At 40.2% G+C, this 13745-nt stretch overlaps 1 protein-coding gene across 1 annotated transcript in view; it reads left to right on the top strand.

Annotated features, from left to right (window-relative positions):
- The window catches only part of ABCC4 (ATP binding cassette subfamily C member 4), a 324633-nt gene that overhangs the window by 275071 nt on the left and 35817 nt on the right, over window positions 1–13745 (top strand). Inside the window, exons 27-29 of the mRNA XM_049853454.1 lie at window positions 1819–1908; window positions 9326–9498; window positions 9938–10043. Coding sequence (XP_049709411.1) covers window positions 1819–1908; window positions 9326–9498; window positions 9938–10043 — 369 coding nt within the window. The remainder of the gene's footprint in view (window positions 1–1818; window positions 1909–9325; window positions 9499–9937; window positions 10044–13745) is intronic.

Here is a 13745-nt window from a genome sequence, read left to right as displayed (position 1 = left end):
GCCCTATAGGGCTTCCAAGGAGCGCCTGGTGGATTCGAACTGCGTACCTTCAGGTTAGTAGCCGAACATTTAACCACAGCGCCACCAGGGCTCCATAACAACTACAGGAGGGGAAATTACCTAGCTTGTTGGAATCTTAGAGCCGATAATTCATTACGAGAGGTGAGATAAATGTTTAAAAGAAAAATCTAAGTAACATGGTGGCTATTCTTTTGAGAAGGAATTCCCAGCCATTGCTTACATGGTCTTTTAGTCTCTCTGGTCTTAAATTCAGTAGTTCAGTCTTTAACCTTAAATTTGACTCTCAGGATTTTTCAGTTTCATTCTGAAAAATCATTTTGAACCATTGTTTGACCAGTGGTTTTCAGCGCTTTCAGGGCACTTAACAAACTTAGTGCAAATAAAGGGCCCATTTTAGTGTCTTTAATTTTTATATTTTGCTTAGGGATGCCTATTTTTTGATGAAACGCCATCTGTTTTCTACATCCATTTCTCCCTCACCAATCTTAAAACTGATCGTCATTATTCTTCATGGCTAGAGAAGAAAGAAGCCTGTCTTCTTAATCTTTCTTCCCAGGGTTTCCAGCTCCAAGGCCAGGCAAGATTCGAGGCTGATAAGTCCCTTGAGCGGTTCTCAGGTACCTGTGGAAGAGTCAGGTGTCTTGTTTCCATGTCTGCATTGCCACCTTTATTGACAGTAGACAGTTGGGCTCTTTTGTACTACCTAGATCCTTGTGCCCTGGCTTTCTAGAACCTTCCAGAAGAAGACTTTTATAGGGCGTATATAAGCTCATGTTCAAGATTATTCCTTAGAGACCCGTAGGAGGTGTATATTTCATGAGTAATTTAATTTTCAGCTCCTCCTGAAGGAGATGAGTAGGATGAGCCATTTAAATTAAAATAATCTTATTATGACACGTCACAATGGGTTTCAGGTTATCCTGCCCTTGTGGTTAATAATGAGGTTCGGTGAGGTCTGTAACCCTGATAAGAAGAGAAGATAATGTGTGTATTAGCTGATGAAAAATCAGAGACAGTCTCTTCCTGAACAGAAGTGCCATTGGCCCCACTGGTTCACCTCTTCTTAAGATGACAAGACATCCCTTTTGCACATGTGGAGAGATTCCCAATCCCGGAAGTCAGTTTTACCAACAAAGAAAATACCCTAATTTATTCTTCAGTGTTAGAGAGTAGACTTGCTCCATGGGGTTTTCTTGACCATAATCTTCAGGAAAGCAGATTGCCAGGCCTTTCTTTCACATTGCTGCCGAGTGGGTTCAAAGCACAAACCTTTGGGTTAGCAGTTGAGAGCAAACTTTGTCTCACCCAGGGATTCTGTGTGCAAACGTGAACGTATTTAACAATTTGTCTTTGAGATGCAGCTTCAACTAATCCTGCTATTGGTGTTTTCCAGCATCCCACCAGGATTGACAGTTGGTATCACTCTCTTGAAGTAAAGCTCCTCAAATAATTATATCCTCGTTTTTCCTGTTTAAGCAGATAACTACCAGGAAGGCATTTTTTAAAAAATCAGACCTTCTTTTTCTTCTTCAGTTTCTTCTTTAAATGGCACACTCTAACAGTTTCTTTTGTTAGTGTTCAATGATCTAGAAGAGATTTTGAAGCTGACTTTGTCCAATGGAATATTATCGACAAATTGTTTTATAAGCAAACATTTACAACCTTAAAATTAACGATGAGAGTGAATTTTGGCATTTTCATTCTATTGGTATTTTCGTTCTATTCTGAAAGGTAACATTGGGGAAAAAAAATGAAAAGAAGCCATGATAACAACAGTAACTGTTTTGGCACATTTAGGATCCTGTGTTATTCACTGGAACAATGAGAAGAAACCTGGATCCCTTTAATGAATACACGGATGAGGAACTGTGGAATGCCTTAAAAGAGGTAATTTATAAAATATCAGTATCTTTCATTTGTTCGCATCAGTCTATGTACATGTATATTTACAACATTGCCGGCGATTAAGGGGAGTTTATTGGTTTAACTCACTTTGTTCAGCACCCAGGAGAACACGGAATACATGAATGCACTTAAAATGTACAGATTGATGCTGATGAAAACCAGCAATAAAATGCCTCAGATTTTCCTTTTTCCTTTCTTCCTAGAATCCAGAGCAGCTAGATACACTGTCGTATTTGTCAACAACAGAGCCCTAAACTAGGAGTTATGTTTATGGGTTCAGATTCTACCAGTGACTAAGATACCCTGCCAAATTCATTTTACTGCTCTGTTCTTGGGGAGCGTCTATTAAGTGAAGACCATAATTGTTCTTCATTTCTACCCAGAAGACCAGTGAGCTCATACTTAAAAAACACTTTGAAGTTTTATAAGAAAGTGTTTATAAATTATATAGGTAGAATATAATCATGCTTATTTTATTTGCAAACCTGTAATTTTTAATGCTGTAAAGTGAATGCAGGTATCCGAACCTTGGAATTTTTGCTCAGCTTCTGTACGGATACGTATGCTGCTAGAAGATTTTTTCTTATTTGTGTGGGTCGGTCCCTTTGGACCACTTCTCTGAATTTCCTCGCCCTTGCATGAAAAAGGATTTTGAATGTTAAAGTGCTGTTGGTTTATATGTTTTAGTAGTAATTATTTTGTGTATCCATCCTGATTCTGCAAATTAATTCTAAGCCACTTAAAGACAGAAAACCACATCTTAGACTTCTAATCCCTCCTAGGACCTAGCTCAGTGTTTTGATTTTAGTAAGCACCTGATAAACATGTATATCGAACATCTGATTGATCTCTTCATTTCAGAGAAGTGTGGCTTACTTAAAAAAAAAAGTCACAGATCACGCGATCAGTTCCTCACCATGATTATTGTTTTGAATCTGTGTATTTGTCATTTAATGCTGCCCTTCCAGGGATAGCACTGAAGTCTTTTAATTTGTAGATGAGCTTCAACTATCAGCAACCAGAGTCGGAGGCCAGGCAGTGTCCTGCCAGCAGCCCTTATTTTCTGCAGGTGTGTCAGTGCTTAGTCTTCACACGTCTGCCCTGCTTTCCAGCAACTGGGGGAGTTTTATTTTCCTAAATCAGCTCTACTACTTCACCATCTTCTGCTCGAAAAATAATTGATCTCTGATTTCCCTGATGTTCATGGTTGACCTCTGATTTCACTGACATTTGTGAGTCTTCCTCAAGTGGAATTCTGGGGGAGAGCAGTGCCATCGCAGGTAAAGGAAGGCAAGGTGACCCACTGCTCTTGAGCTCACGGGATAGATTGAATAGTAAGATTGTGCCACGCCTTGAAAGAACAGGAATTACTGGTAATTTATTTTTCTATTTGTCTCAGAGCTTGAGATGTCTGTTCGTCAGCTATCAGAGAGTGAAATTACTCTAGAAACGTATTGTTCTTTAGTCAGTGAAGAAGTAAGAACATGTTAATTGGGAGACAGTCCTGCCAATAGTGATCTTAGAACTTGTCTGTAACTTATCCTTATTTCATCTGTAGTGGGTAAGATTAAAAGAAAATTTAGTAGCCTTTCAGAATTCTGAAACTGATGAGCTAGTGGAAGTGGTAGGTAATACTAAAATCTGTTTGTATTTAACTATATTTGGAGCTTTCTGTAAATAAAAACAAAATATGAATACTCCATGAGGACAGGCTATAAAATCAGTGGTTTCTATGTATTACTTATAAAATTGATTTCATTACTTTAATGATACCTCCTAGAGTGGGAAATAATCCAGTCACTGTATTCATCCAAGAATTATTTTTTTATGACATTTGCTTTTCAATAAAAGATTTGGTAGTTTTTTTTTTTTAATTAGAATACAACATTGTGTTTACAATATGATTCCAGTGGTTTTTTTAATCACCCACCTATTTTGAAACTTGTATGTAAGAAAGACACCAAAATACTAATAGTGCTTATTTGGGGATAATAAAATAATGAGTGATTTTTTTTTTTTTTCCTCCCCGCTTTTTGGCTTTTCTAAATTTCCTCTGGTGCGCTTATTTGCTTTTGTAATCTGGATTTGGGAAAAGGGCTGAGTAGTCCTAGCAGATGAAAACCTGTGACCATTTCACAGTAATAGAGTTTTGTGATGACAAGTTCGTGGAGGGCTGGCTGATTCTGGTAGGTCAGAGATTCCAAATGTGGGGTCTTTGGAATCTCAGGGTCTTCTGACTATGCAGTCAGAACCCCACCTTGTAAACACCTTGGAATTGTACGCAGGATGTTGTGTGCAGGTGTTTATCTTGAAGACATCAGCAAAGGACTCAGCAGCTGACTCCAGTGCCACTCAGGTTCCTCTGGACTTCTCAGTTATATCGGTCCATCTGCTGTCTCCATGGCTTTATTCTTCCCATTGGATCCCAAAACCAGAGCAGCATAACTCAATGGTAGCAGGCCTTCTGTCCTTGGTAGTTCCTCAAGGTAGACTAGGAAGCCTAGCTGGTTGATTCACAGATAACACCAAATTAGAACTGAGAGTCCAACTCATAGGGTTGGCTTGAGATTCATTAAGAAGACACCATGGTTTTACCTAGCCCTCTTTAACAACTTCAAATAAAAAGAAATGCTGTTTATTTTTTAAAATTCCTCTCATTTCCGCTTCCCCTATCTCCCATGGGTGGGTACTACTGGAGATGGGAAAGTAGGTTTTGCATTAAGAAAGGAGATGGGCCTGGAGATGTTGTCCATCTCATCTTGGTTGTTTTTTAAAATATGCTGAAAGTTACCTCAAATACTGAAAAAGAGTCAGTTGTAAACTGAAGAAACTTGACTAGGAATTAGTGTCATTTGGGGCCCTTAAGAAGCAAAAGCCACTGAATAAATAGGACAGGTAATGACGAAAGTCAAAGCAGCATATCGGAAAGAGGTCTAAAGATCACGGCAGATAAAATTATGAAAATTAAGCAGCGGTAGGCTGGTTCTGTTAAAAAAAAAAAAAAATTAGTACTGGGATATACAATTGAGAGTATGGTATGTCATGTCAGATCTGGTTGAAGCCTTCCAATTATGTTTAACATTGACAGCATCTCTATTAGAAGAAAATGCTGTCTCATTATACAGGAAACCAAGATACAGAAATCTGGACATCAGCCACGTATGCACCAGGAAACACGTTAGTCAGTCCTTGCTTCCACGATACGACGAGTATCCAGGTCCCTTGGGCCATGCATTTCGGTAAATGGGCCTCCCCTTTACTTCATATACCGGTAGCTTTGTTCTAGTAAAATCTCTTCCCCATCAGTTGATTGCTTACATTCAGTGTCCCTTATTTTTTCCAACTCGTGTCAGCCTTTCTCTTCTAAAAATAGAGAAGCTCCACAGAGTGTGGAAGTAGAATCTGACACTCAGGCTACTCTCCTGTGAGGGGCTCTGGCGCCTAGCAGAGACAGGCCCCGTAGTAGGTTACTTTGAAAACGTTTATAATGGTAGACATGGTGCGTCTCATAAGGTCAGTTTACTATTTTCTGTTTTGCTGTAGTTTATTATGTTTTCCAAGCTTACAAATAGTCTGAAATACTCTGTACTGAGATGTATAGTTTTGAATAGTTTTATTTGATCAGTTTTCCTTAAATTGTAAATTTTTTTTCATTTTTCCCACATTTTAAAGTATAATATTATGAAATCACAGGGCCAAAAAATTTTTAATAAGGGATATGTTTCTTTGAAAATGACATTTAATATAAAAATGATTTTTCATATAAATTATATATTGATTTATTTTCACACTTATAGAAACAGGCATCTCATAAAATGAGAGGTATTTGTGGCTTCATCCATACCTTCAATAGACATTTATTGAGAGCTTTTTACGTAGCCATTATTCTAGGTACTAACGGTATTGATTGTAGTCTACACGAGAGACAAAGTCCCTACCCTTAAGGAGCTTACATTCTAGTGAGGGAGATAGAAAATAAGTAAATGAGTGTGTAACATAATATCAGGTAGTGATAAATCCAATGAAGAAAAATGAAGCAGAACATGAACAGAGGCTAGCTATGTTGTTGTTAGGTGCCATCGAGTTGGTTCCAACTCATAGCGACGCTGTGCACAACAGAACGAAACACGGCCTGGTCCTGCACCATCCTCACGACCGTTGTTATGCTTGAGCCCATTGTTGCAGCCACTGGGTCAGTCCATCTCTTTGAGGGTCGTCCTCTTTTTTTTGCTGACCCTCTACTTTACCAAGCATGATGTCCTTCTCCAGAGATGTCCAAAGTATGTGAGACAAAGTCTCACTGTCCTTGCTTCTAAGGAGCATTCTGGCTGTATTTCTTCCAAGACAGATTTGTTCGTTCTTTTGGCAGTCCATGGTAATTCAATATTCTTCGCCAAGACCATGACTTAGAGGTGTCAGTTCTTCTTCAGTCTTCCTTATTCATTATCCAGCCTTCGCATGCCTATGAGGTGATTGAAAACACCGTGGCTTGATCAGGTGCACCTTAGTCTTCAAGGTGACATTTTTTTGCTTAAATTTATCCACTGTAAAATGCTATTATTAATAGTAGCCAGTATCTGTTCATCTCTCACTTTGTAGCAAACATTACTCTAAGTTAAACCAAAAAAAAAAAAAAAAAACCATGGCTGTAGAGTTAATTCCAACTCCTACTGACCCCAAAGGCCAGAGTAGAAATACCCCATAGCGATTCCAAGGCCATTATCTTTACAGAAGCAGATTACCAGGCCTTTTCTCCTGCCGAGTCTCTGGTGGGTTTGCACGACCAACTTTTAGTTCGCAGCCGAGTGCTTAACCACTGTGCCACCAGGGGTCCTTTCCTTATGCATACTGACTTTTTTTACACCCCCAACATTAGGAGGTAGATACTTTTATCATTATATTCTCATCTACAGGTTAGGAAGCTGAGGTAGAGAAAGTTCAGGAACTTTCAGTTTGGCAGAGCCTGGCAGAACTCAGCCCCAGGCTATCTGGCTTTAAGGCCTCAACCTTTGGAAATTTTGAAAATTTCAAATCATGGAAAAGTTGAAGGAATAGTATAATAACTTCCAGTCTGACTCCTTATGCTCTACGAGTGCAAGTATTACCAAAGTCTACTCAGGAGGAAAAGCTGATGAAGCTGTCAGTCCCCATCTCCTGGGGTTTAGATCTGTGAATATGTCTCATAAACCGAATACATAAGAGGCCCTCTTCCTTGTCGTGGAGGGACTTAACAAAGACGATCTTTTTACAGTTTTTGGTGCAGAAACTTGTACGGCAGTCCAAATTGTACACTTTGGATTTTGTATAACTTCCCACTTTTCAGACTAATACCAAACACCAATATCCTATTTAATCCTAACTCAGAATTCCCATTTTTTAGTGTCAGACTTTCATTGTGAGCACATCTCAAAAGCTCACATTCATTCAAGTGCTTCATCATCTAGGCCAACATCGTGACCCGTACCCATTGCCATTGATTTGATTCCGACTCATAGCGACCCTATAGGACAGAGGAGAACTGCCCCCATAGAGCTTCCAAGGAGCGCCTGGTGGATTTGAACTGCCGACCTTTTGGTTAGCAGCCACAGCATTTAACCACTACGCCACCAGGGTTTCCACATCATGATAGCGTTGCCCGTTTACACTTGGTTTTTTGTTGTTGACATTGCAGTTCAGCATACCTGCTTATTAGCCGTTATTCCTCAGCCTGTTGATTTCTTAATTTGAAGTTTATGGACTCTTTGTTCTTCCGTAACTCTCAAGTATAGCCTGAATTTGGCTCTTGCTCTGTAAAATTTCTCCAAAACAAATATCCATTGACATGAACCAGCACCCTTCACAGTCTCAGGCTATCTTTGGCAGTTAAGAGTTTTCCTTTTTTTGCTTAGAACTACAGATTTATGAGGGTGGATTAATATAAACACTATTTATCCCCATAGCCTGGGGGCAGTAAGATGTTATGCTGTGCCCTGTTTTTCATAATTTTTCACACACTGCAAGACATTTGTGAGATTGAAGTAAATGCACTTGACTGGTCTAGCAGTACAGGATTGAGCTTTGAAAAGAGCCATTCCCCCAATAGGCTCCCAGCTTATTAATATATGAGATGCAGCTTGCTGTTGTTTAAATGTGTATTTATTTAACTTTTCCAGTCGATTAAAAACTACCAAAATGGCAGCATGCCCACAAAATTATATCTTTAGAGAACTATGCTTCCTCTAGTAATTTTATTTTTATGTATTTGTTTATTTTTTAAGTTTTTTTCTCTAGTGTACTAGTTCTTGTGAGGAATGTCCTTTGGGAAACTTGAATCAACCATAAAGCTCCTTTTAACTTTTCTACAGAGATTGGGAGAAATTTTTTCATAATTGAGAGACTTTATTAACTTCGTGGGAGTGGGGCAGGGGGACTTGGTGGGTGTCATCCCCAGTGGTGGGGAGCACTGAGTTTTTTTAAAAACAACTTTATCAAGGTATAATTTACTTACTAGAAAATGTATCCATTTTGAGTATAAAATTCAGTGGTTTCAGTAAATTTATAGAATATACAACCAGGGGCAGATCTCCAATAAGCAAGGTAGGCATACCTCTTACCTTGCTTACCAGATCATTTACATTTTTTCACCACATCAAAGATTCTGCTTCTAGATATGGCTGGCTTCTGCCTCTCTCCCAACCCCACAGCACCTTCCTACAGAATCCAAGCCTCTTTTCAAATTTACAATCCCTGACAGGGGCAGATGACCCAGTAAGCAAGGTAAACACGGGCTTACTCATGCTTAACGATTTCATATGGGTTTCACTGCAGATTGGTAAATAAGCACCGGTAAGCCTGTGCTTACCTTGCTTATTGGATAGTCCTTCCCTGTGTACAGCCGTCACCACAATCCAGTTTTAGAACGTTTCCATCATCCCGAAAAGCTCCCTCCTGCCCTTTTACAATTAACCCTCTAGCTGGAGGCAACCACTACTCTGCCTATTCTCTCTATAAATTCCCAGTTACCTCTTGACTAAAAATTAAAAGGAACATTTTTAGCTTTTTTCATTTTACCTAGAGAATAATTGTGTTTATCATTATTGTATGTTCCATAATGAAATCGTCACAGTGTTGACGTATGATCCAGCATGAATAGGCTTGTGCTTCCTGATGGTGACAAGGAAACATCTTGGGTCCCATTAAGTCTGTTCTTTTAAGTCAGAATATCTCTGTTCTGAGTTGGCCCCACCATCTTTCTCAGTTAACACGAACTGGGAGTAACACTCAGAGTCACAGGACTATACACGTCAGATGCGTCTTGCAAGGGAAAGGATCTCAAAGGCTCTGATGTCTAAGAGGCACGAGTCTCTACTTCAGTAGTCGTTTGTTCAGGGAAATGTCATGCTTCTTTCTACATCTATAGGTACAACTTAAAGAAGCCATAGAGGATCTTCCTGATAAAATGAATACTGAATTAGCAGAATCAGGGTCGAATTTTAGCGTTGGACAGAGACAGCTGGTGTGCCTTGCCAGGGCTATTCTCAGGAAAAACCGGATATTGATTATTGATGAAGCTACAGCAAACGTGGATCCAAGGTACGAGCTGAGGTCTTTGTGACATTGACTCAGAATTTTAAATATAGTAAATGGGAAATATTTACTGATGCTTAGAAATGTTTCTGAGTGCTGTTTTGCCCCCAAAGGTGTCTTTTGAAACATTAATTCTAGAAAACAAAGGGAGAAACCAGATCATGTTGTTCAGTATTAATAATATTATTAGATACCCTAAGAAAGCTAGATTCCTAAATTTGACTCCTGATGGTTTCATGCAGTTTGGAGAAAAAAGTAATTTCCATTGTTTTATGAAAAATAGGTAAAATTTCTAAATAGACCTTTTACGCTTAGTTTTGTAAAAACACAATATCTCAAAGTATTGATTTAAGAAAAAATTAAAATATCATATATATTTTTAAATCTTAAGTCTCCTTTTTGAATCTTTGCTATACTGACCTAAATTCTACTGGTTTGATTCCAGAACTGATGAGTTAATACAAAAAAAGATCCGTGAGAAATTTGCCCAGTGCACCGTGCTCACCATTGCTCACAGGTTGAACACCATTATCGACAGTGACAGGATAATGGTAAGACTTCTGCCTGTGGAATTCCAGTCGTTTCATTGTATTCTTATTCAAGTTTTCATTTTCGGTCTCTTGAGTTTTGTCTTCTTTCTACCTTAAGCTAACACTAAAAAGTGGAACTTCAACAAATGTCAACGTACAAAGAACTGTTGAAATTCATTGATAGGTGTATGTCTGTTGTCAATTACTTGTTCATTTGAACTAAACACCCTTGATTTGAAAATACCAACTACCTCCTGCTGGTGAGAAAGAATGGCCTTGAATTTCCTAAATATAACTAGGAAATTCACATCTTTGATAGCAGGCTTTACTGTCATTCAGTATTTTAACATAATGACAGTGCTGCTTCAGCTACAAACGAGTTATCCTTGCTTGTAAAACTCGATATAAATCCCCAGTAAATTAAATTTCTGTTGGCTTTTCCTTTCGTTCCTGACAATAACTCAAGTTCCTAACTATGTATCCAACACTCTTAAATAATGTATGTTACATCTTTTTGCTTTTAAAATGCAGTTAAAAGTTTATCTGAATTTTCTTTCTTTTTTTTTTTAAGATGGCCAGCCATGAAAATATTCCATGTCCAAAATATAGCTTATGATAAGCTTGATACTTCAGAGTGGTAGAAGATAGTCATTTTAGCTGTGTCACAGTTGTTTTAGCATTTTAGATTTCCTTAATCAAAAAATTAGCCTCTCATTTAAGTTGTCAGGGGATTGTGAGGTAAGATTGCAGAATTTCTGCTGGGATGTTCTCAAGATGTGCTATCAAGGGAGTGAGTGAGGAGATCTGCTGTAAATCATTTTCAGAAAGGGCCTAGTTGGAAAAACCAACTGTTTCAATGGAGGGAATTCAATATAGGAAATTTGTTTCACAGAGCTGGAGGGCCAAAAGAGCAAAAGGAAACACTGGGGTACCAATGTTAGGAAGCAGCTCCCACCCCTAGGACTGAGCTCTAGAACCTAGGAACTCAGAGAAGAGGTGCTGTCTTAGGCTGGGTTCTCTAGAGAAGCAAAACTAGTGAAATGTATGTATATATATAGAGAGAGAGAAATGGCTCACATGGTTGTGGAAGCTGGTAAGTCCCAAAGTTCATGGGTCAGGATGCTTTTCCTGACTCACATCGTTGCAGGGGCTGATGAATCCAGAATCAGCAGGTCAGACATCAGGTTGCTGGCTCATAGGCCTGTGGAAGCCAGCAAATCCCAAAGTTGGCAGGTCAGATGAGAAGCTGCTGACACATGTCCCAAGAAGCAGAGGTCAAATGATGATGAGCCGGAAGCAGGATCCAGAGTAAGAGAGCTTTGACAGACATCCATATATATTAGATGCCGGCCACACCCCCAAGGAAACCCCCTTTACAACTGATTGGCTGATCACATCAGCTCATATCATGGAGGATGACTACAGACTATATCATTACATAACTTTCAAATTACATCATTGCATAACTGCCAAATTACATCATTACATAACTGCCAAACCACTGAGAATCATGGCCCAGCCAAGTTGACACACAGCCTTAACCATCACAGGCACTAACGAGTTGGTGCTCAGCCCACTGAGGAGGGGCGCTGTGCAGCTGCTGGTCATATTTGTAAGGGAGCATGATGTAGGTGTGCAAGAAAGTGGAGGCTGAAGCCAAGTGCCACTGCTGGGTGGTGCCAACAGGAGTAGCAGAAAGCAGGAAGGAAGACCATTTGCCCCTCATCCTGTGCTTCAGTCCCCCACTAGTGCTCCCTATTGGCCGAACCTAGCAGAGAGCCACGTGGCTGAACTTGGTTTGCAGAGACCCAGCCCAGCATCCCAAATCAGGGTGCAGTTTACCTGTTGGAAGCATTTTGTCAGCAGAAAGGGGGCTTGACTTCTAGCTCAGTAGGGGCCCATTCGAGATAAAATCTTTGCTCCTAAATGTAAGCATAGATTTTTGTTTTCTTGGTGTTACAACATTGATAACTGTAACTTCCTTTTATTATCTAACACCTAGAGGTGTTGTCACAATAGAACGTGGCAGTGGAGGGTAACAAGGAAGGACAGAATTTGGCAGACTCATCAACTGGTCATTCCTAAACCTTATCAAAATCAGCATCTGATCTTCATACATGAATGTCTAGTTCAGGAGTATCACCTTAATCAATTGGCTTTGTTGCCATTATCAAAATATGCCAATTTGTGTAATGCTTTATTTTCCAGCATTGCTCGGTAAATTTCCAGAATTACAAATTTGTCTCTCTCGACCAATGTCTTTGTCCAGATCCTCAACATTGCTTACAAAGCAGTTTACAGTCCTTACTTCCTAGCCTTGTCCCACTCTGCTCTCCCTCTTCCTTTATTAAACAGAAAGCCTAACCAGTTGTCATGGAGTCAGTTCCGACTCATGGAGACGCCATGTGTGTCAGAGTAGAACTCACTCCATAAGGTTTTCAGTGACTGTGGTCTTTCAGAAGTAGATTGCCAGGCTTTCCTTCGAGGGTGCCTCTGGGTGGAATTGAACCTCCAACCTTTCCGTTAGTAAGCGAGTGTTTAACTGTTTGCCCCCCCCCCCCCCCCCCAGATTCTCTCTTCTTTATAGCTAAAGGCAAATGCAGGATTCACTCTCATTTACAATCAAATGCTCTTTCTCTCTCAACTGGATGAAGGTGGCTTAGACTTAGGTGCTAGCAGTGGAGATGGTGTGTTGGTTGGATTTGGAGTAAATAACGAAGTAGAGTCAGCTGGACTCTGTGTTGTAGTGAATGTAGGATCTCAGGGATAGAGTCAAGGCTGGCTTCCAGGCTTTTTGACCTGATCGTCTGGATGATGGGGAAGACCGGGGGGGACGGGGGGAGAAGTGGATTTGGAGAGGGGAAATGCAAGAGTTCTCTCCTGAGTAGGTTGCCTTTGAGATGACTGTTAGACCTCGCCTCTCTGATGGACCCTGTGTTCCACCATGGAGCTACCCCGCCCACTCCTGACTCAAGTGTTGAGAAGTCTTCAATATAGGGCATACAGGCCACAAGGTCATCAGTGATGTCACTGGGAGGTCCCACAAAATCAGAAAAACCAGCCCCGTTGCCGCCGAGTAGGTTTCACCTTACAGCAATCCCATGTGTGCAGAGTAGACTGTCTCCATAGGGTTTTCAATGGCTGTGATATTTTGGAAGCAGATCACTTGAGCCTTTCTTCCAAGGCCTGGGTGGGTTCGAACCACCAACCATTCAGTTAGTGTTATTCTCATTGGGTGCCGTTGAGTCATTTTTGCCTCATAGTGACCCCACGCAACCGAGTAGAACTGCCCCACAGGATTTTCTTGGCAGTAATCTTTACAGGAGCAGATCACCAGGTGTTTCCCCCATGGAGCTACTGGATGGACTAAACTGCTGGCTTTTTGGTTAACAGCCAAGCGCTTAACTGCGTACAGAACCGGGGCTTCTTATTTGATTAGCAGTTGAGTGCTTAACCAGCTGCGCCTCTTGAGCTGGTTTCTGTTACTGACTTCTTTATTAGGGAATGACAAGATTAGACCTCAGGGAACTCAAGAGACATGCATTCCCTGACTTCAAAGATGGGAATTGTCCTCTGTGCTCTATCCGCCCCAGCTTTAAACCTAATATTTTACTCTAGACCTTCTGGTAATCATCAGGCTTCCAATACAGAGAAAACCAAAAAAACCAAACCCACTGCCATCAAGTCAGTCCTGACTCATAGCAACCCTATACAGAGAGGCAC

The sequence above is a fragment of the Elephas maximus genome, chromosome 14 (genome assembly GCF_024166365.1).
Source record: "Elephas maximus indicus isolate mEleMax1 chromosome 14, mEleMax1 primary haplotype, whole genome shotgun sequence".
Classification (NCBI taxonomy): domain Eukaryota; kingdom Metazoa; phylum Chordata; class Mammalia; order Proboscidea; family Elephantidae; genus Elephas; species Elephas maximus.
The sequence above is the reverse complement of the archived record's forward strand: the minus strand, read 5'-3'. Positions and strand labels throughout refer to the sequence as shown.